Source organism: Saccostrea cucullata, unplaced genomic scaffold (assembly GCF_032062105.1).
Source record: "Saccostrea cucullata isolate Sc308-1 unplaced genomic scaffold, CSIRO_AGI_Scuc_v1 ctg752, whole genome shotgun sequence".
Taxonomy (NCBI): domain Eukaryota; kingdom Metazoa; phylum Mollusca; class Bivalvia; order Ostreida; family Ostreidae; genus Saccostrea; species Saccostrea cuccullata.
In genome coordinates this window covers 36,944-58,333 of record NW_026923231.1, presented here as the reverse complement: position 1 = coordinate 58,333, position 21,390 = coordinate 36,944, and the positions used below count along the sequence as shown (strand labels likewise).

Below are 21,390 nucleotides of genomic sequence, written 5' to 3'. Positions count from 1 at the left end.
AAAACCAAAATTTTTGTAAAAATAATTCATTTTGTCCCCATTTCATGACAAAAAATTATCATACATGTTGTTAACTTGGTTTACGACTGTTCACTGTAGTTTACGTCAGTAAATACTTTGATTTGCTTTTATATGACTTCTATTTTTATCTTCTTCTTCTGTTACTCAGAACATTTTTAAAACTTTTTTGACCGCTTTTAATTCTGATATTACATATCTCGAATGTCTTATTTATGCCATGTAAACAATTAAGAATCTCTTTTAATACAAGAAACTGTCTTTTTGTAAAAATTTAAAACAGATGAAGTTAATTTTAGAAAAAAAAATTTGATTTGCGATATTTAAAACTTTGAAATATAATACATGTATATAATTTATATATAATTTTTTATATTCTATATTTCTGTATGTGTACATAATTTGGCGTATAGTAAATCACTAAATTTTCGTAACACCTCATTTTTGCGAAATATTCCTTGGTTCTTAATTAGCGAGACAAAATTTCTATGAATTCTGGTTATTGTTTTATATAATCTTGAGAAATGGTATTATACGCGAGAATTCATTTTCGCGAGCAAACTGTAATTACGCAAAAATAAATTTCCTGCTAATAAAGTGATTTACAGTATTCAAAATTTAGCGCAGTGGGTATGGAGTTGTTAGCGTTATCATGAATTAGCGCTACTTATGTCTGTGCATTCAGTGTTTTGTATAATTAATTAAATGATTTCTTAGCAGTATTCATAAATTAGGGCATCGTTGTCTGCGTCAAAGCCTCTAAAATATGAAGCCCGCATTTTTACGTACACATAAAGTTTTATGTACGTTAGAAGTCCCTAATTTTAAAAAGCAATGTTAAGGGTCATTGATACTCTCACTGATAAGAATGTAACTCTTAATGACATAAAATTCTATTATTCCTTTATAGATTTGTCAATTTGAAGTGTCTTTTTTGTCCAATTCTTCTCTGCAAGCTATGCTATAATTGTCGGTATTTTGCTGATAAAATACATTTCTTTTGGAAAATCATTAGGGTTCAAGCAACATTTTATATGAGTGAACAGAAGGTTTATGAATCTTAAATTTTCATATCTATTTACATTTTAACAAAGAATAAACATTTATGATAAGGCTGTTTTCAGTACCCACCTTTTAAATAATAAGTATCTTTGTCTACTTCATATATATCTTCGTAAACGTCTAACCCCTGTTCCACTGTCGACCGTGGTTGATGCAATTCCTGGAAGATGTGTCTTTGCAGACCTTTCAGTAGAGTTTTTCCAGCTCCACGACCCCCAACAATCATTGCAGTAGCTATGTGCCTTGTTTGTGTCCCCTCTTTAGCATATCCTGCGTATCTGCACCTTGCATCGGACTCCCAGTTCACTACTTCTATCGGCACGCTTACTGAAATTATTTTGAAAGTGATTTATGGACATTTTTACTAGTGTTCATTTTTATCATCAATCACTTACATTTTTAAGGCTTAATATTTGAAACTGTTTATAGTCATACTTTCCGTGAAATATGTTAATACAGCTGCATGAAAATGATAAGCAATGGATAGTATTAGATCAGTTTTTAACGTTATGACAGAAAAAATTCTTATTTAACAGGTAATATGTAACGGTAATAATAGTTGTCGAAAAGCTGTTGTTCCAATTGATAATAACTGTAGTTATAGATTATAGTATATGTACTTTAAAAAGCAACTTCATATTTTAGGGTTTTTGGCATAAACATCAATGCACTAATTCATGAATACCGCTAAAAAGTATTTATATACTACATGTTGTATAGAATACGCGACTCTGACATGCAGAAAAACATTTTAGTCAGTGATTGTACTACAAATCATACATATAGTCAATAAAATATATTTTTTATTAATTTGCATAACTAATATGCAAAAATTTGCATATATTAACTTTGGATAAAAAAACATACTTTCACTTGCTAGTTTCTCTTTATCTGTGATCTTATCTACCAGGCTTCCGTGACGTAGAACATCTACTCCTAGTTTTCTTACAAAGCACTCCTCCAAAACTTCCAGTATGTCTGAATTTTCTTCTTCATCTTTATTTTTACATGTCACTGTCCTTGCATACTCCATTAAGAGGTCCACAAAAGAGAGAGGAGGTTTTCCCTCTATATGAGGCTTGTAAACTGGTTCTATCACCTCATTTTCAGTTATTGATGAAGCTTTAAAAAACATTAGCTTAAAAATATCATAGCTAGAAGACATACGAGCAAAATAAATTACAGTATACAGCTTCTTATATAGATCTTATCTGAACTAATTTATAAACGTCTTAAGCTCTTCAAATGAAGGTTTGCTTAAATCCAAATAAAAAAAAAACAAACCTGAAGTTTCTTGTTGTATATGTTCTTGTGAAAGTCGTACAAGACTAATCGGTTCAGTTTCAGGAGAGACAATGTACATTAAATCTACAAAAAACGATGTTAAATTAAAAAAAAATAACAATGTTTAAAAATTTCACGAGAAAAAAAAAACTTGGCTGATCACGCTTACTAGATTCAATCATAGGAAGCCCGAAGGACTTTTCAGTAGATTTGATCACATGCCTAACAAGTTCATTTCCGAATGTTGTTTATTACTTATGCTAACATTTGAAACGACAATTCTGAATAGAACTACATGTACATGTATTACACAAATGGCCCACCGTATTGCTACATGTATGTTAGATGTCACGCGCAATGTTCAGGTGTCTGGTCCAACATTTGAATACTAGTACTTACATTTGAATATGTCTATTGACGTTCTGCAGTCTAGTTCAAGAAAATTCAGGTTATAATGGAAAAACAATTGCTACTGAGATTAGTATTATAATTTTTTTATATGTGAAGTCAAACGCGATGGAATCGTAAGTTTACATTCCCCGAGAAAATTCGGATTTAGTACAATTCTCAGTTAACCTTGGACTTTCAGTAAGGCGAGGCATTTTCGGCGCTACGTAATTAACGTCTGTCAAATGGCGAATAGATTCTCAAAGGTTAAGAATTTGATAACATCAGAAACTTTAAATTGTTGTTGACAACAAAGAAACAACTTAATTCCCCCTCTTTGCCGAAAGGCATCTTGTTATTTTATTATCAGAGGTGGGTTTAGGTGCAATAAAGAAGTGAGCATTACCTGCCGAACGGAAAATCATTCATTCAATTCAGTGTGTAAATAGTGGACTAACAATAACAGGTGGTATTAAAAACGTTAGTCAGCATTTGACTCAATGCTACAATTGTATTTGCTAACAAGTTCATTATACCATAGAACTCACGGAAATGATTACTTTAAACGCTTTGACATTGACTGCTGATATTCTTGTTTTATCAATTTGTTTGTCAATAATTAACCTCGTTCTAAAAATTGTACATACGTAGAACGTGTACTTGCGTATCGAATCAAATGAGAGCTATAAAGTTGTGGTGCTGATAAAGGTATATATAATATATTGTATATTGCTGCATAAATAAAGGAATTTGAAGATTGAAAAGTTTAAGTCATCATGCATGGATTTCATGGCTTTCGTGGTTTGGTTGATTGATTACCATTAACGTCTTTTTAAGTAAAATATCCAAACATGAAACAGATGCGTCAGACTCTATGGTATCTTTTATATCAAGCTCACCAGGAGAAATCGATTTGACATAAGAATGAAAATTATTATCTTTAATTAGCAATACGTCGCCGATATATCAAAATGTCGAGTTGAAAGCCACAGCAAGTGTTTTCTGCTTTTCACGTATAAGATTTCGGACACATTCTGCTTCATGTGAAAACAAAAAAAGTCAGCTTATAACAAGGCGCATTTGGTTTCCATTCGAATTACAATAGATTGTTTGAAGAATTGGTCTCCAAAACCGCAAAGAGATATTGTCAATCAGAAACTCAAGCATTTATTTGATGTCAACTTCAGAATACTTGTGTGTACAATCTGAATGTTTCTAACAAAATAATTTTGCAAATGACCAATGCCAAGGAAAGTAAATTTTCAATTTTTTTTAATTATTGAAAAGTGGTATAAATTTTTATTGAAAAGCAGACGTCGGTGATATCAAATAGTCTTGGATTTAATATATCGTCGGGAATGGTTGTATATAAAGTTAAAAGACGCAAGTTTTTAAACTGTTGAATTTGGTAAAATTTTAAATTGTCCAAAAATTCCTTGGAATTTTGAAGTATCCAAATATGATTGACACCATTTCTTAAATATATGTGTAGTTCCTCTTTCACTACTTTAAATATTTTAAGTTAGTGAAGAGGAAAGCCGCTACGTATATATCTTTGTTGTAAGGATTTCTTAAATATATTTTCGGAATACAATATAGATAAGGTAGTTCAAATTTATTGTGGTTCTTTGGGATCTTCGAAATATTCAAAACTTACATACAATACAATATTTCTTGTATTTTAACGTCGAACAGACTTTGGTATATGTAATATTTTAATAAGTCTGTAAAAAAAATTAAGAGTTTTATGTACAATGGATTTTCAAATATTTGCTACTATTTTTTTTAAACAAGTGTAAAACTGACTTACCCTTAGCATACCTTTTCTTCTTATCGAACACTCTTATTTTAAAATGAATGACAAGGCATAAAATTGTTATAACCGGCACAAAAACTCCTGCAGCAACAATAAGCCTAAAAATGAAAGAATTTCAGATCTTCTGAAAGCAATGGTATGCAAAGCAGTAAAAGGACCGTCATTGATAAAAGGTTGCATGGAACACTTACATTAAGAAATTTGGAATACTTACCAAAAAAACAATACAAACATCGGTATGAAAACTACATTTTTAGAAAATGTTATACAGATTTGCTCAATTTTTAATCAATCAAATAATTCAACCCCACGGGGAGTATAATATTCCCCTGGCCAAGCAATTTAAATAGAAAAAAGTGCTTAAATTTGATTATGAAAGCAATCTACCGGACATATTACATAGCCAAACAAAATAAAAAAATCGATTGGTTAAAATAAACAACCCCTTGCATTTATTTAAATTACAGTATTGCATTTCTTTATGATTTTGATTTCCAAAATATGGTAATATTATGCCTAATTGGCATCGACCAGTAAACATTCAATAAATCTTAAGATTAGATGAAAGAGAAAAAAATATATATCAGGCATATATAAAGGATGGACTTTCAAATTTGAGTAGATGATTACAAACGGAAAAAACTTAAGAATAGGATGATTTTTTTTTATTTTTTGGAGGGTGGTGAAGGTGATAACGTCCATTAGTTGTACAGAACCTGCTTTTCAATAAATATTTTTGTTCTACATGTAATGTAAAAGAAAAAATAATAAAATTGATTTAGGACAATTAGGGAGATAGGAATCTTCGCCTTTCTGACTACCACGTAGTTTTCTTAAAAATACTCAATCATTAATTTTGGTAAACAAGAGTTTATGTAAGTGAATGTTATGTTTATTCAGTTGTTGTAGCATAAATTCATTGTTTAAGAAAGATTGTATAGAATTACGATTACTTTGTAGTTCACCTGATTGAAAGGCTCAACTGAGCTTTTCTGATCAAAATTTGTCCGTTGTCTGTCGTCGTTGTCGTCGTAGTCGTCGTTGTGGTCGTCATGTAAACTTTTCACTTTTCACATTTTCATCTTCTCAAAAACCAAAGGGCAAATTTCAATCAAACATACCAGAAAGTATCCTTGGGTAAAAGGGATTCAAGTTTGTTCAAATAAAGGGCCAATCACTCTTCCAAGGGGAGATAATAATGAATTAATAAAAAAATTAATGGCATCTTTTAAAAATATTCTTCTCCAGAACCACTGGGCCAGGAAAGATGAAACTCATGTGGAAGTATCCTCTAGTAGTGTAGATTCAAGTTTGTTTAAATCATGACCCCCGGGGAAAGGTTAGGTCCACAATGGCTGATCAAAATTTAACATAGGAATATACTAAGGAAAAATCTTTTAAAAATCTTCTTCTGAAGAGGAAACCCATGAGGAAGCATCCTCAGGTAGTGTCAAATCAAGTTTGTTCACATCCTGGCCCCCGGGGGTAAAGCGGGGTCACAATGGCTGATCAAAGTTTTTCTTCTTCTTCTGAAGATCAGCAAAGCAATAATTGGGATATCAATACGGAAACATCCCCAGTTAGAGTTAAATCAACTTTGTTCATATTATGACCCCTGAGGGTAAGGTGGGGCCTTCTTGGGCAATCAAATCTTTACATAGATATATATGTGAAACATCTTGAAAACTCTTCTTCTCAAGTATAACGAAATTATACATGCATGCTGTATTGATATGGTGACATTCTCAAGTTATAAAAAATTCAAATCCCCCCTCCCCCAACAAGTAAACTTTTCAATACTGAGCTGATTTGTGTTTTTTCACTAGCCCATGTGCACAGGTGAGCTATGATGTCCATGGGCCTCTTGTTTGGTTTAGTAATGTTAACTCTATGATGGCAAGTGTAAATGACAAAAGAGTTACATACTGGGCATCATTAAGGGATGAACAATAAGGTATCGACAATACGATTCTATCTCAGTAGATTTGCGCTCTATATTAAATATTGAAAATTCGAAATAACTTGTAAAATTGGCTTTTTTGTAGACTTTTTTAGAATAGGAGGAAATTGGCGTTATAATGCATTGATTAGCCAGAAATTAAAGTCATTTTTGCTGGACATTTTATCTCCAAATGCAAATTTAAAGGTCGAAAAACAATATTCAATATATTGTTAACTAAAATTTAGCAGTTCAGTTTTCCCCAGAAATTCTCGGAGCTTAAAAAGGCCATATAATTGAACCTCGCTCGTTCTTTAAAAAAAGAATACCGTCATGATCAGTAATTTAAAAACTTACGACAAATGAAGCTGCTTGTGTTTGAAAAAAAATTCTTCATATTCTGTTTGTTCGGACAATTGTGATTTATTTTCTTTCTGAATCATTGAACTTTGGCTTGTAGATAAAAATGCAGGAGTGGTACGATCTTCTGTAATTGTTGTTGTGGATGTGATATCGGGCACATCGAAACACCCGGGATCTGAAATGAAATTATTTAACAGTTATAGACAAGAAATTTATATTTAATTAAGGGTAAGAACTTATGGTTTCTGTTACAAAAACACATATTATATATAATTATGATTATACGTTAGTATATACAACTGTATGTATATAATTATTTTATCGTCATTTCATTTAAGGAATGAATTGAATAGCAATCCAAGTTGTACTATATAACCTTGGTTGGGACAGTTTACACATTATAAAACATGATCAAGTGATTCATTTAAAAGCGAAACCCAGCAGGCATTTAAATGTGATTAAACGTTCAATCAAAGTTGCACTTCAACGTTGAATCAACGTTGAATTTTGGTTGCATATGAAAGTTGAGGCAACGTTGTTTCAACGTTGAATAAACGTTGAAAATGGGTTGAATTTTTGGTTGATTTATGGTTGATTTTTTGTTGCAAATGAAAGTTGAGGCAACGTTGAAGCTTCAACGTTGTCTCAACGTCAAATATCAACATTGAACTAAAGTGAACATTGGTTGAAATTAGGTTTAGATTTGGTTGAAATATTTCGGTTGTACAAACGTTGATATTTGGTTGAAATCACGTTGAATTCATATTACATTTTTCTTTATAAACAAATACATTTCAAATTTTTATAAATATTTTTATTCAAGTTTCGTAAATAAATATTTATAAAAGTTGTAATCCAGTATTATGATTGTGAGAGAATTTATTTTAGTCTGTATTTTTAAGACAAACACAAATTCGAATTCAATCACTGAATCTCAAAAATCACTGCTTGACAAAATTTATATTCCTAGTGAAAAGTGGGTTACAGTAATCACATCCAGGTCCTTCAAAGTACGCGTCTGCCTTACACTACTAAGTTCCACAAAATGGCGGATCCATTGATTTTAATCACGCATATAGTTAAGTTCCACGAATGAAAGAAATGAACAGGAGAATCCAACCTCTAAAGCAAAAGCCTATTGATAAAAGAAATGAAGATGTTAAAGCCATTTGTTCGATAAAAATGTACGTAACACGTTATTTCAAACGATAAAAATAAATGTACATGAATAATTTAAAAAATCAGACAAAGGAATATATTCCGGTACTTGGATTTAATTAACATGATTAAAAGAATTATAGTTGACTTCATGTTAAAATTCGTATGAGTATGCTTATAGATAATTATTACTAAAGAAAAATGTTATAGACAAACATATACATGTACAAAGTGTACTTACAAAATGTTGCATTCCTTTGTATAATTTTCACGGGCGAAGAATCTGATGCAATCAAGGCTGACTATACAATCAATTCCCTGCACCACTGGTTGATTGAACCTTACGACGAACTACAATTAGTTAAATTGTATAATATATTAGTATACTAGCTTATATTTCCTAACCAAATGAATATCAACAAAACACTTAATATACGAACCAAAGATGTTCATTTCACGCAGATTTCAAATATACTTATAAAACAAGAATTAAATGATGTAGAGATACTAAAAAAAAATAATTTCTTAAATTCATGAAAAGGAAATAATAATGATGAGTAGTAATTTTAGGCTCAAAAGTAATGAAGTGATTTATTATTAAATGTCCAGAGTTACAGGCAATTGGATGCATTGCCCAGACTAGTCAAGCTGTGTTAGGGTAATTAAAAGTAGAGCAGTGTCTAGTGTGGTCAATAATAATCAGTCTTTAATGAGTTGAGCAATGGAAGCTATTGTTCGTAGAATCGGGAGCCGTGTTTTGAGTTAAGTTCTAGCTAGAGTATGACAGTTTGATGAAGATTTAATAAAGATATATGTAGAGTGGAGTTAGGTAATTAATAGGTTGGAACTAATGTTTTAGATACTCATCTATTGGAGGTAAAATTTGTATATAATAAGTGTGACATTTGTAGAAGGAGGGACTGCTTTACTTGGATTTAGACAGTACATATGCTACATGTAGCACAGATGTAACCTCTTTCGTTTGTACTGTGCCTCCTCATTGTATATATGTAAATAAAATAGTGCACTGTTTACTGACATTTTATTGGATTTAGTATTAGAAGAATTACCAGGATTTATTAATCAAGGATATCTTAATTACAATTGGATATATACACAGTGGAATTAAAAAGTTATAACTGCTCGGTCACCTCCGTGACATATTTTTGGTGTCAGAAGTGGGATTCCAGCATTCACTTGAACTGGAAGTATATCAGAACCTGTGTCTTTTTCAAAATTGGATTATTGTGTGTGTGTTTGAAAGAATTTAATATTCATTGGATTTATTGGTGAACATTCATTGGATTAATTTGTGAATTCTGTTAAAAATGGGAAGAAAAGGAAGGCAAAGAAGTGTATCTCCGATTTCGTCACCTAGGATGTTCACCAGTCAGCGAGAAGCTACCGATAATAGAGCAGAGTCAAAAACTCATGTTATGCCACCCAAATTCTATGGAGATGTAGGAGATGATTTCGAGAGTTGGATCAAAACATTTGAAAGGATAAGTCGTGCTAACAAATGGAGACCTGAGAGGAAAATTGAAATGCTACCTGCATATTTGAGAGGTCGTGCCTCTGATTTTTACGAAGATTTAGATCAAGATGTCCAAGAGGATTTTGATAAGTTACTTGATCGCATGATGGAGAGATTTTGTCCAAAAGAGTTGCAGAGAATGTATTACACAGAATTATTTCAAAGAAAACAGCTACATGTAGCTCGAAAAATGTTGAAGGTTATGGAAGTGCTATTTTGAAGTTGGCTAGGCATGCACATGGAGGAGTTTCTTTAGATGAACATGACAGGCTTGTCATGGAGCATTTCTTGCAAGGTTTACGTCCTGAGCTACGTCGTTATGTTATGATGGCAGATCCTCAAAGTTTTGAACAGGCTTTTAGAATTGCAAAAAGAGAAGAATGTAACGAGCAACTGATAATGAGTAGCCAACCAGAACCTGCTAAAGTCAACGTAGTTGCAAACGAAATGAAAGTTATTATGGATTCTTTTGAGAAGATGACAGGGAAAGTGGATACAATTGCAGGAAAGCTAGATGGTCTTAATCTTACATCAATGAAACGTGTGGCACCTACTCGCCATGTTCCACCTCAAGGAAGTTATGAGTGCAGAAATCGTCAGATAAGACGCTGTTATAATTGTGGACGAAATAATCACCTTGCCAGAGAATGTCGATTTGCAACAAGCACCCCAAGAAAATTTGCAAGGATTCCGCAGCGTACAGGTTTAAACTAAAGCAGACCTCCTTAGGAGAGGGTAAGGTGGTCATCAGTGAAAAAGAAAATGCCTCTGACAAAATGATTTTATGTAAAAATAGTGATGAAACAAAATGTGAAAAAAGAAAATGTGAAAATATTGTGAAAGTACCTTCTTTAGTTAAAGGTGATTACCAGGGAATACAAATAAAAGGGAAAATTTTTGGAATTGATGCTGTTCTAATGTTGGACACAGGAGCCGTTGTTTCTTTGATAAGTGACAGATTTATTGGTCCAGAAATGAGAAATAAATTGACTTCGACAGACAGACGTATAGTATCAGCAACTGGTCAGGCTATTGATGTGATAGGCATTGTTGAGTGTGAAATTGAAGTTAACTGTGAATTATTCAAACATAATGTGTACGTTGCAAGAAACCTTTGTTATGATGTGATTATTGGAACAGATATTTTGAAAAGTGTTGGTGCAGTTCTTGACATGGAGGATGGCTCAGTATATTGGAATGGAAATTATGTCAAGTTTTTGAGGGAAAACTGTAATGTTAGATGTTCTGTTCATTTGGCTGAAACAATTGAAATTCCTGAAAGATCCCAAGTATTGTGTAATGCAAGAGTCAGTCCAGAATTTTATGGAAAAATTGGAATTGTGGAGCCTAAGAGCGATTTTATGGAGAAGTATAGTGTTATGCCAGCAAGAGTATTAAGCAGAGCGTGTGAATTGATGGCAGTTACAGTTGTAAATTCATCAAGTCAACCTGTGATTCTACATGAAAAAGTGAATATTGGAAGTTTTTGTGAAGTGTGTGAAATTCACGACAATGATGCAGTCAATGAAATACCAGAGAAAGAAAAGGAGAGAAGAGACATTTTGAAGGATCTAAATATAGATGTAGAAAAAATGTCCGAAGAACAGAAAGAGGAAGTCAGAAGATTATTTAGCGAATATCTTGATGTTTTCGCAAAGGATGATAATGATTTAGGAGAAACAAGTTTAGTCAATCATCAAATTGACACGGGAGATGCTCACCCTATAAAACAGCGACCTTATCCAATACCATTTGCATAGAAAGAAGAAGTAAGGAAACAGATTAAGAGTATGCTAGAAAAAGAAGTTATAAGACCTTCAAGTAGTCCATGGGGATCACCTGTAGTTTTGGTGAAGAAGTCCGATGGAAGTTATAGGTTTTGCATAGATTATAGAAGAGTGAATGCAGTCACTAGGAAGGATGTGTATCCCTTGCCTAGAATAGATGAGATGTTAGAAGTTTTTCAGAAAGCGAAGTATTTTTCTGTCATGGATGTATTAACAGGCTATTGGAATGTACCTGTATGTGAAGAGGATAAAGAGAAAACTGCATTTGTATCGTCGGAAGGATTATATGAGTTTAATTGTCTCCCGTTTGGATTGTGCAATGGTCCTAGTACATTTCAGAGGTTAATGGATTTGGTTTTATCAGGAATACAGTGGAAAATGGCGTTGGCATATATTGGTGATATCATAGTTTTCTCAAATACATTTGAAGAGCATATTGAAAGATTGGAGGAAGTATTCAGGAGATTAAGGGGAGCAAATTTAAGATTGAAGAGAAGAAAGTGTTCGTTTTTCAAAAGTGAAGTCGACTTTCTCGGACATATTATATCATCAGAAGGAGTGAAAGCAGATCCTAAGAAGGTAGAAGCTGTGCGCAACTTTCCAAGACCAACTTCCATAAGATTTTTAAGAGCATTCCTGGGACTGGCTTCATATTACCGCAAATTTATTCCTAACTTTGCGAAGATTGCAGATCCGTTAAATAAACTTTTACACAAGGAGACATTATTTTCCTGGGATCAGAAGTGTGAAGAAGCTTTTCAAAAATTAAAAGAGTTGATGACTATAGCTCCAGTGTTGTGTTTTCCTGATTTTGAAAAACCATTCAAACTCAGTACTGATGCCAGTGATCAAGGTTTGGGAGTAGTTCTTTCACAAGAAACTGATGTTGGAGAGCGTCCTATTGCATATGCCAGTAGAAGTTTGAAGAAAAGTGAATTAAACTACCCTACCATTGAAAAGGAAGCTTTAGCTGTTGTGTGGGGAATTGGAATATTTAGGCAGTATTTATTTGGACATAAATTCACTGTCATTACAGATCATAATCCATTGCGTTGGCTTATGGGGATAAAGTATCCAAGTGGAAGATTAGCAAGATGGGCTTTAGCTATCCAGGAGTATGATTTTGAAATTCAATATAAACCTGGTAAGAAACATGGAAATGCTGATGGATTGTCGATATGTGGGAGTGGAGAACCCAGAATAATGTCCTTAGAAGAGCTACCAGAAAAACTTCAATTAAAGAGTATAAGTGAAATGCAAATGAAGGATCCAAATTTACGAGATATTATTGACTACCTGAAAGATAATAAACTTTCAACAGACGAGGAGAGAGCTAGACGAGTTATGGCTTCTGTTTCATTTTATGAGCTAGTGGATGATGTGCTTTATCATATTTGGGCACCAGATGTTAAAGGAAAGCGTAAAGAAGTTAGAAGGAGATTAGTTATTCCAAGGACACTGATTGATGAAGTTTTAACGTGGTGTCACAATGACCATACAGCAGGACACCTGGCATTCCATAAAACTTATTATAAAATTCGATCGAGATTCTTTTGGGAAGGAATGTATAAAGACATAGATTTCTGGTGCAAATCATGCCTAAACTGTGCAAGTAGAAAAACACCTAAAGGGAGAAAACGAGCTCCAATGTTACCCATACCTGTTGATGGACCATTTGACAGAGTTGCGGTTGATGTTTTAGGACCATTACCACCAAGTTTGAAAGGCAATACTTATATAGTAGTGTTTTCAGATTACTTGACAAGATGGGTAGAAGCATTTCCAGTATCAAATACCGATGCGAAAACCACAGCAAAACTGTTCGTTGAAGAAATTATTTGTCGACATTCAGCTCCTCGTACATTACTTTCTGACAGAGGACGAAACTTCACTTCGAGTTTAATGAAGGAAGTATGTGATTTAGTGAATACAAAGAAGATATTTACAACTGCTTACCATCCTCAGTGCGATGGATTGGTAGAGAAATTCAATGACACTTTAACAACTATGCTGTCAATGTTTGTGAATGATCATCAGCGAGACTGGGATGTTTTTATTCCATATGTGTTATTTGCCTATAGGACAAGTATACAGGAAACTATTCAGGAAACACCATTTTATTTAGTTTATGGAAGGGATGCGCGATTACCAGTTGATGTGGCATTATCTGAACCAACTCGTTGATATACTGATGTGGACGACTACAAAAATGTTATATTACATCGATTAAACGAGGCCTTCACTTTAGTGAAAAGTAATATAGAACTTGCCCAACAAAAGCAAAAACAACATCAGGACAAGAATGCGAAAGAGCCCGAATTTAGTATTGGAGAAAGAGTTTGGATTTACTTGCCTGTGACAAAACAAGGTCTTACTCACAAATTAATTCATCCTTGGAATGGGCCACATCGCATAATAGATAAAAACCTCACCTGTGAATTTTAAAGTTGAAAGTTGTGATAACAAAAAAAGACAGAATATTGTGCATGCAAATAGAATGGTACAATTGTTGATCTTGAAGATTTACCACCTAATCTGCGATTTAATGAAGACCATTCTGACAACGAAAGAGAATCTGGAGATGAGAATGAAGAGAATTATCCAAGTGATGAAAATAATTCAGAATTAGAAAATGCACAAAGAACAGTGTTACAACCTGAAATAGTAGAAGTTTGTGATAAGTTATGGTCCAGGAATGATAAAGGGAGAGCAGAAGCTAAATATTTTGTGAAATATAAAAATGATGAAAAAGAAAGTACATGGGTGGATTTTTCACTAGTTCCAGGAAATTTAATCGAGGAATTTGAAAGAAATTATAAAGGTCGAGGTGCTGCATACAGACAAAGAAAAAAAATAAATTGGTGACATAGTGAATAAGTGTGCGGATTACTAGGATTGTGATTTTCATGTGAAATTGTGAATATGTTAGTTCAGAAGATGAAGATAATGGTGATTCAGATAAATTTGACAGGAACCGTGACTTGCGTAATGTACATTAAGATGGCCAGTGCTCCAAAACCATATGGATGGCTCCAAGTTTCATTGTGCGGTGCTCCCAAAACACATAAATTTTGGAATTTGGCATTTGTCAGCCCAGGTCTATATATTGGACATTGGAAAGAAAACAACTTAAACTGAAATTTACTTTCTTGGAGAACATTCAACTTATTACATGTATTATTATGGATTATTCTAAGAACTATTGTTCACTTTGTAACAGAGAATTTAAACAAAGACGGAATTTATACAGACATAACAGAGAGTGTCATTCAAATGGACATTACGATCATCAGTGCCCTGTGACGACGTGCGGTAAAGTTTTCGGAAGAAAATATGCTTTAACAAAGCACATGAAGAAGTACCACACTTATTATGATGAGCCTGAGCCAGTGTTTGTGACCATCAAGAACGACATGTACTCCGACATTTCAGATGAAGAAGAAGAGAACTTTGGAGAATTCTTTACAAATTTTTATTCTCCTGTGAGCAACTTATCATTAACATCATTGGAGGAAACAATGGAAACTCTTATAAATCCAGAGGAAGACGAGCCCCAGAACCATGAAGTGAATCCTAACTATGAGGAAGAAGATGTGTCTGACCTTGAAGACCCTGAAAGTTCAGATGACCTTGAGCGGGAAGAAGAAGCAGAAGGACCAGATGACGACTTCAATCCCACCAAGACAGTGGAATTGATGTGTATAAACTTAACATTAAAACGATACCAACATACCTATGCAGATGGACATCAATCTATCGAAAGAGAGACTGGAATAGGTTATAGTAAAGGATTAATACCAGAAGAAATTGACTTTTCTGAAATTGCGATGAATATCATCAATGAAGTGCCAGAACATTTGAACAATTTGAGAAATCGTTTCGTGTCCGCTGAAATTTTGTGATTTCTCTCGTACTTCGTGTTGATGTGCCTTTGGACTAAATGACTTATTTTGGACTTGATAAATTATTCGCTTTGGATTAATATTTTCTATGAACAGTTTAACTTATAATTTGTGATACTATGGACAGCTAAATACATTTTATGAACAGTTAAATATTATTTTTTTTTAAATTGTATAACTGATGTTACACTGTGTTGATATATGATTAGTGGTTCATATATTGTGAAATGTTAGGGTTTGTTACTTAAGTAGGTGATGAAGAGATGCTCATGGGAAGATAATGATTTAAAATAATCAATGAAGTTTAGGAGATTTTACAATGGATTTTAAGGTGTATAGATTTGTTTTAGTAGGTTAGTTCTTTTTGATAAACGTTTCCATAATGTATTTAGAGGACATGTTGTAGTTGTAGTGTTAATGTAATAGTAGTTGTAAACTGAGGACAGTTACTTAAAAAGAGGGGAAGGAATGATGAGTAGCAATTTTAGGCTCAAAAGTAATGAAGTGATTTATTATTAAATGTCCAGAGTTACAGGCATTTGGATGCATTGCCCAGACTAGTCAAGCTGTGTTAGGGTAATTAAAAGTAGAGCAGTCTCTAGTGTGGTCAAGAATAATGAGTCTTTAATGAGTGGAACAATGGGAGCTATTGTTCGTAGAATCGGGAGCCGTGTATTGAGTTAAGGTCAAGCTAGGTTATGACAGTTTGATAAGGATTTGATAAAGATATATGTAGAGTTGGAGTTAGTTAATTAATAGGATGGAGCTAATGTTTTAGATAATCATCTATTGGAGCTAAGATTAGTATATAATAAGTGTGACATTTTTAGAAGGGGGGGGTGCTTTGCTAGGATTTAGACAGTACATATGCTAGCATAAATGTAACATCTTTCGTTTGTATTGTGCCTCCTCATTGTATATATGTAAATAAAATAGTGCACTGTTTACTGACATTTTATTGGATTTAGTATTAGAAGAATTACCAGGATTTATTAATCAAGGATATCTTAATTACAATTGGATATATACACAGTGGAATTAAAAAGTTATAACTGCTCGGTCACCTCCGTGACATATTTTTGGTGTCAGAAGTGGGATTCCAGCAGTCACTTGAACTGGAAGTATATCAGAACCTGTGTCTTTTTCAAAATTGGATTATTGTGTGTGTGTTTGAAAGAATTTAATATTCATTGGATTTATTGGTGAACATTCATTGGATTAATTTGTGAATTCTGTTAAAAATGGGAAGAAAAGGAAGGCAAAGAAGTGTATCTCCGATTTCGTCACCTAGGATGTTCACCAGTCAGCGAGAAGCTACCGATAATAGAGCAGAGTCAAAATCTCATGTTATGCCACCCAAATTCTATGGAGATGTAGGAGATGATTTCGAGAGTTGGATCAAAACATTTGAAAGGATAAGTCGTGCTAACAAATGGAGACCTGAGAGGAAAATTGAAATGCTACCTGCATATTTGAGAGGTCGTGCCTCTGATTTTTACGAAGATTTAGATCAAGATGTCCAAGAGGATTTTGATAAGTTACTTGATCGCATGATGGAGAGATTTTGTCCAAAAGAGTTGCAGAGAATGTATTACACAGAATTATTTCAAAGAAAACAGCTAGCTCGAAAAATGTTGAAGGTTATGGAAGTGCTATTTTGAAGTTGGCTAGGCGTGCACATGGAGGAGTTTCTTTAGAAGGGGGGAGTGCTTTCCTAGGATTTAGACAGTACATATGCTAGCATAAATGTAACATCTTTCGTTTGTATTGTGCCTCCTCATTGTATATATGTAAATAAATTAGTGCACTGTTTACTGACATTTTATTGGATTTAGTATTAGAAGAATTACCAGGATTTATTAATCAAGGATATCTTAATTACAATTGGATATATACACAGTGGAATTAAAAAGTTATAACTGCTCGGTCACCTCCGTGACAATACTTACTGAGCAGAAGTTGATATTCCAGCCTTAATCCTTGTGTGTATAGCTTGAAAGCACATTAAATATGAACAGCAAGGAGACGCGCACTTCTTGTCCATCGGTTATATTCAAATTTTGACCTAGATAAACTGCAAACAGCTATACTCTGCCCAGCAAGAAAATTGCATAACAAGGTTATCCTGACACTGAAACTGACCAAGCGAGAAGCACTGGATCCTTATCTGATATCGCGAAGGTTTTTGGGGAGTGAAACTTAAGTAATGCAACTTGACCGTGGTTAATTGTCAGTGTGAAAATTCTTATGTGTTTATTTGTTTTTTTTTATATTTTGCGAAAAGAAAGATTATAGAATTGATACACGCAACAAAAGCACAATCTAATAAAATATGACTTCTTAGATTCGCTCTGTATACGTATAATCTGCGCAAGAGTATACGGCACGGATCCATATGAGTTTAATTTTAAGAACAATAATTCAGAATAATTATTTTTATTAATTCTATAGTAACATGGAATTACAGCGAGATGTTGGATAAAGATGTTATTATTTATTAAAAGCTTATATTTAACATATTTTATAAATATGTCAAAAAAATTGCATTCACAATTTATTAAAAAAAAAAAACTTTTTTGTAACATAATTATAATCAAGTGTTATATGTAGATGCCATGCTTCATATAAACTCATATTTAAAATTCTATAATGGTACTAGCTATTGGCACAACTTTTTTGAGTAAATCAATTTATAATGCATGCGTTTCATTTATTAAGTATAATTATTATATATAAGAATTTTAAGGTTCCTTAAAATGCTTTATGTATATTGATAATGTATTTCTTTCTCAAATGCTGATACACTCCAGCTTAATTTCAATAGCATCTTCTTATATGGTAAGCTATGCGAGTGCTGATGGATAGAACCAATAGAATCGTTTCGCGGGAAACTGAAGGTGCGTCTCTTTAGAGATAGCGTGGGTCGCCACTTTCTTTCAGGACGCCGGACAATAAACTCACTGGAAATTTTTCTACGAATTTTATTCGATTTTAAGCGGTAAGATCAATTTTACTTTGTATTTATTAATGGATTCTAACAAAATACTTATTTTGGGTCACTCTATTGTTCGTCGCTTCCATCAGTTCCTTAGAAGTGAAGCTGACGATAGATATAATGACGACCTCGGCCTCCAAGCGACACACAAAATATTTTTTAGAGGTGTTGGAGGCCGCACAATATCAGGTATTCTCCGCGAGGATGCGACTTTCATTGAAAGGGTGAAACCGGATAAAATAATCCTTCTGGTTGGAGATAACGATGTCCGAGGTGTCAGTTCCCCCAAGGAAATAGCGGGGAATTTGGAATCCATCGTCTCGGTACTCCATGGTTTTAGAGTTTCCGAAATTCACGTGTGCAAATTATTGCCACGTTTTAATCAAGCATTTAATTACAACGGTATCGTAGACGAAGTGAATGCTCTGCTGAAGTCCTCTCTTCAAGAGTTCAAATTCGCTTCATTCTGGGAACACAATGACCTTTTTTCATCGCCGAATCGCAAGGCATGCAGCCATAAATTTCTTCCAGACGGCGTCCACCTAAATAAGCAGGGTAATGTACATCTATATCGGAGCTTGCGTGGTCTCATTTTATCCAGAATGCGATGAATGTGTTCATAATGAAAATTCCATTAGTTTCATAAACAGTTTGTTCAAAAGTTACAAAATATGTATAAAATAAGAAATAGATATATTTAAAAAAAAAAAATTATAATGATATTAGGACTATCGAGGTTTTCCTTCAAGTAAATGTTTACAAATTAAAAAAAAATTAATTAAAACCCCTGAGATGTTTAATTCATTTCGTATATTGAGACTAAAATCACAAAGATTTACTTTTATTTCTCCGAGAAAACTTAGAAAATATATATAAAAAAACATATCATAATTAACATATGCCTCTTGGAGGCACATCTCACTGCACTAGAATCAAATGGAATTGTGTATCATTCTTGACGCCCTTTTCGAGGCTCATTTTATTGCTCTTTATTTACTAAAACTATGTGACATGTGTTTTTCCGAGATGAATTTTTATTTTACGCCTCCCTGAGGCTCATCTCATTGCACGGGAAATAACACAATTTTCTTGTGTTTTTTCAGAGATGTATTTTTTATTTTACGCCTCCCTGAGGCTCATCTCATTGCACGGGAATTAACACAATTTACTTGTGTTATTCCGAGATGTATTTTTATTTTATGGCTCCCCGAGGCTCATCTCATTGCACTGGAATTAACACGATTTACTTGTGTTTTTCCGAGATGTATTTTTATTTTACGCCTCCCTGAGGCTCATCTCATTGCACTGGAATTAACACAATTTACTTGTGTTTTTCCGAGATGTATTTTAAAAATTTATTTTACGCCTCCCCGAGGCTTATCTCACTGCACGGGAATTAACACAAATTATTTTTAACTTGTGTTTTCCCGATGTATACATATATAATTTGATGCCTCCCAGAGGCTCACCTCATTGCTCGGAATTAATTACACTGTAGCACTATTCACTTGTTTTATTATGGGGATACTATAATTTACGCCTCCTCCGAGGTTTATTTAATTGTAATAGAATTGGCACAGAATTTCAATTACTGGGACTTTTCGCAGAAATTTTAATGTTGTATGCCTTCTGGGGCTTATCCTATTGTATTTACATTAATGCCTTCAGAGTAATCAGTTCGTGGTGGTTTAGGATAATATATATTAGTTACAGATCAACATTCCGGAATTTTAAGGCTTGCTCATATCATTTGCCGGTTTATAGTCACCGGATGTTTACATATTAACCCTTCTATTTATAGTGGTCAAGAGAAAGGAACTATATACACTAAACAAAGGCAGTTTATTTGTATTTCAGTAACCTATCCACCAATTATAACCATGCCACCTAAGAGAAAATCAACCAAAGCTAGAGCAGTACCAAGCCCTGTCTCCCAATACAGCAAAAGACGACGGGTACATGGATCAAATACGGAACCGGTGGCGACAGCTACTGTAACACCTCTATCCCCTGACGACCTTGAAAAGATTACGAGACAAGTAACGCAGCAGGTCACGGCAACAATAAGAGAGGAGTTGACAACACTCATTAGCAACGTGACCAGCAGCATCACAGCCAATAGTCAGGGGAGTATTAGTAATAATACTGTGGGGGCTCCCGTCATTAATAATACAAATCTAACTAATTCTGTTAATTGTGAGCAAGATTCGGCTGCTGCATGTGCACCCAATGACCAAGCTATTCAACAGTCGGTTGAAGCCTTGGTCATTAACCATACTGAAAAAATAGCAGGTTAGAGTCCCAGTGGTTTTGTCAGTACGGCAGTTCCAATAGATGCTAGGGTGTCTGATCAACTCAAGTCCAAAATTTGGTCAAACCAGTATATAGACTTCTTAAAACTGCTGTCTAAGGACAAACAAAAGAAAGGTAAGTTCTCTCTACAAGTGGAAGATGGTGACAGTCCCGGTAAGTTGACAATCCACCAGGTGGACAATGATTCATTAAATGACACATCTGTCTCTTCCATGCATGACTGGCTTACAGCATGGAACAGATTTTCAGCAATTTATTGCATGAAATATCCTGATCAACAAGCCCAATTGGCAAAGCATTTAGAAGCTGTCAGGGAAATAGCAGATGCAAAGGGTAATTGGAAAGATTATGATAGGGACTTTAGAACACTAGTCGCCCAGGGACAAGTTGCCTGGGGGGATGTCCATATGGAGTTGTATGTCAACGCCAGACTGACAACAAGTCAGACAACAAAACTAAGTAAAGGTAAGGACGTACAGTATAAATCAATTCCCAAAGGTGCCTGCTTCCAATACCATTCAGGTAAACACTGTCAGGCAGGAATGTCCTGTCGTTTCCAGCATAGATGCTATAACTGTTCGGGGGCTCACCCATTTGTTCAATGCACAAAACCAACTAAGCATCCCTTTCGTGTCATGCAAAAATACCAAAACCAAACAAGCAATACAAATAAACACTCTACCCAAACAAAAACAAACTCATCTTCCAAACAAGGGTCCTACTCCAATCAAGGCAAATAGACTTGCTCACTGGTTATCTGGTTATGATGAACATGAAACTAAATATTTAATTGATGGTTTTGCAAATGGGTTTTATTTAGGATTTGAAGGAG

At 34.0% G+C, this 21,390-nt stretch overlaps 2 protein-coding genes and 1 long non-coding RNA gene across 3 annotated transcripts in view; 1 reads left to right on the top strand and 2 right to left on the bottom strand.

Annotated features, from left to right (window-relative positions):
• Positions 1-21,390, bottom strand: part of LOC134263502 (uncharacterized) — a 52,079-nt gene that overhangs the window by 10,937 nt on the left and 19,752 nt on the right. The window contains exons 5-9 of the mRNA XM_062745853.1: positions 6,864-7,044; positions 4,562-4,665; positions 2,365-2,448; positions 1,948-2,202; positions 1,150-1,407 (exon numbers count right to left, since the gene is read on the bottom strand). Coding sequence (XP_062601837.1) covers positions 1,150-1,407; positions 1,948-2,202; positions 2,365-2,448; positions 4,562-4,665; positions 6,864-7,044 — 882 coding nt within the window. The remainder of the gene's footprint in view (positions 1-1,149; positions 1,408-1,947; positions 2,203-2,364; positions 2,449-4,561; positions 4,666-6,863; positions 7,045-21,390) is intronic.
• LOC134263494 (uncharacterized) lies at positions 7,713-17,373 on the bottom strand. The gene is made up of 3 exons (XR_009991281.1): positions 17,200-17,373; positions 8,269-8,378; positions 7,713-8,004 (listed from the first exon to the last, which is right to left on the bottom strand). It is a non-coding gene; the product is annotated as an uncharacterized LOC134263494 (long non-coding RNA).
• LOC134263501 (uncharacterized) lies at positions 20,547-21,298 on the top strand. The gene is made up of 2 exons (XM_062745852.1): positions 20,547-20,999; positions 21,057-21,298. The coding sequence occupies exons 1-2, from the start codon at positions 20,771-20,773 to the stop codon at positions 21,296-21,298; spliced, it is 471 nt and encodes a 156-aa protein (XP_062601836.1). The 5' UTR covers positions 20,547-20,770.

What these genes read in the sequence shown, in the direction of transcription:
- LOC134263501 (XM_062745852.1), top strand. Translation starts at nt 20,771, where the DNA reads ATGCATGACTGGCTTACAGCATGGAACAGATTTTCAGCAATTTATTGC. An exon ending in CAACGCCAGACTGACAACAA is followed by an intron (nt 21,000 to 21,056) that starts GTCAGACAACAA and finishes CAATTCCCAAAG; the next exon opens with GTGCCTGCTTCCAATACCAT.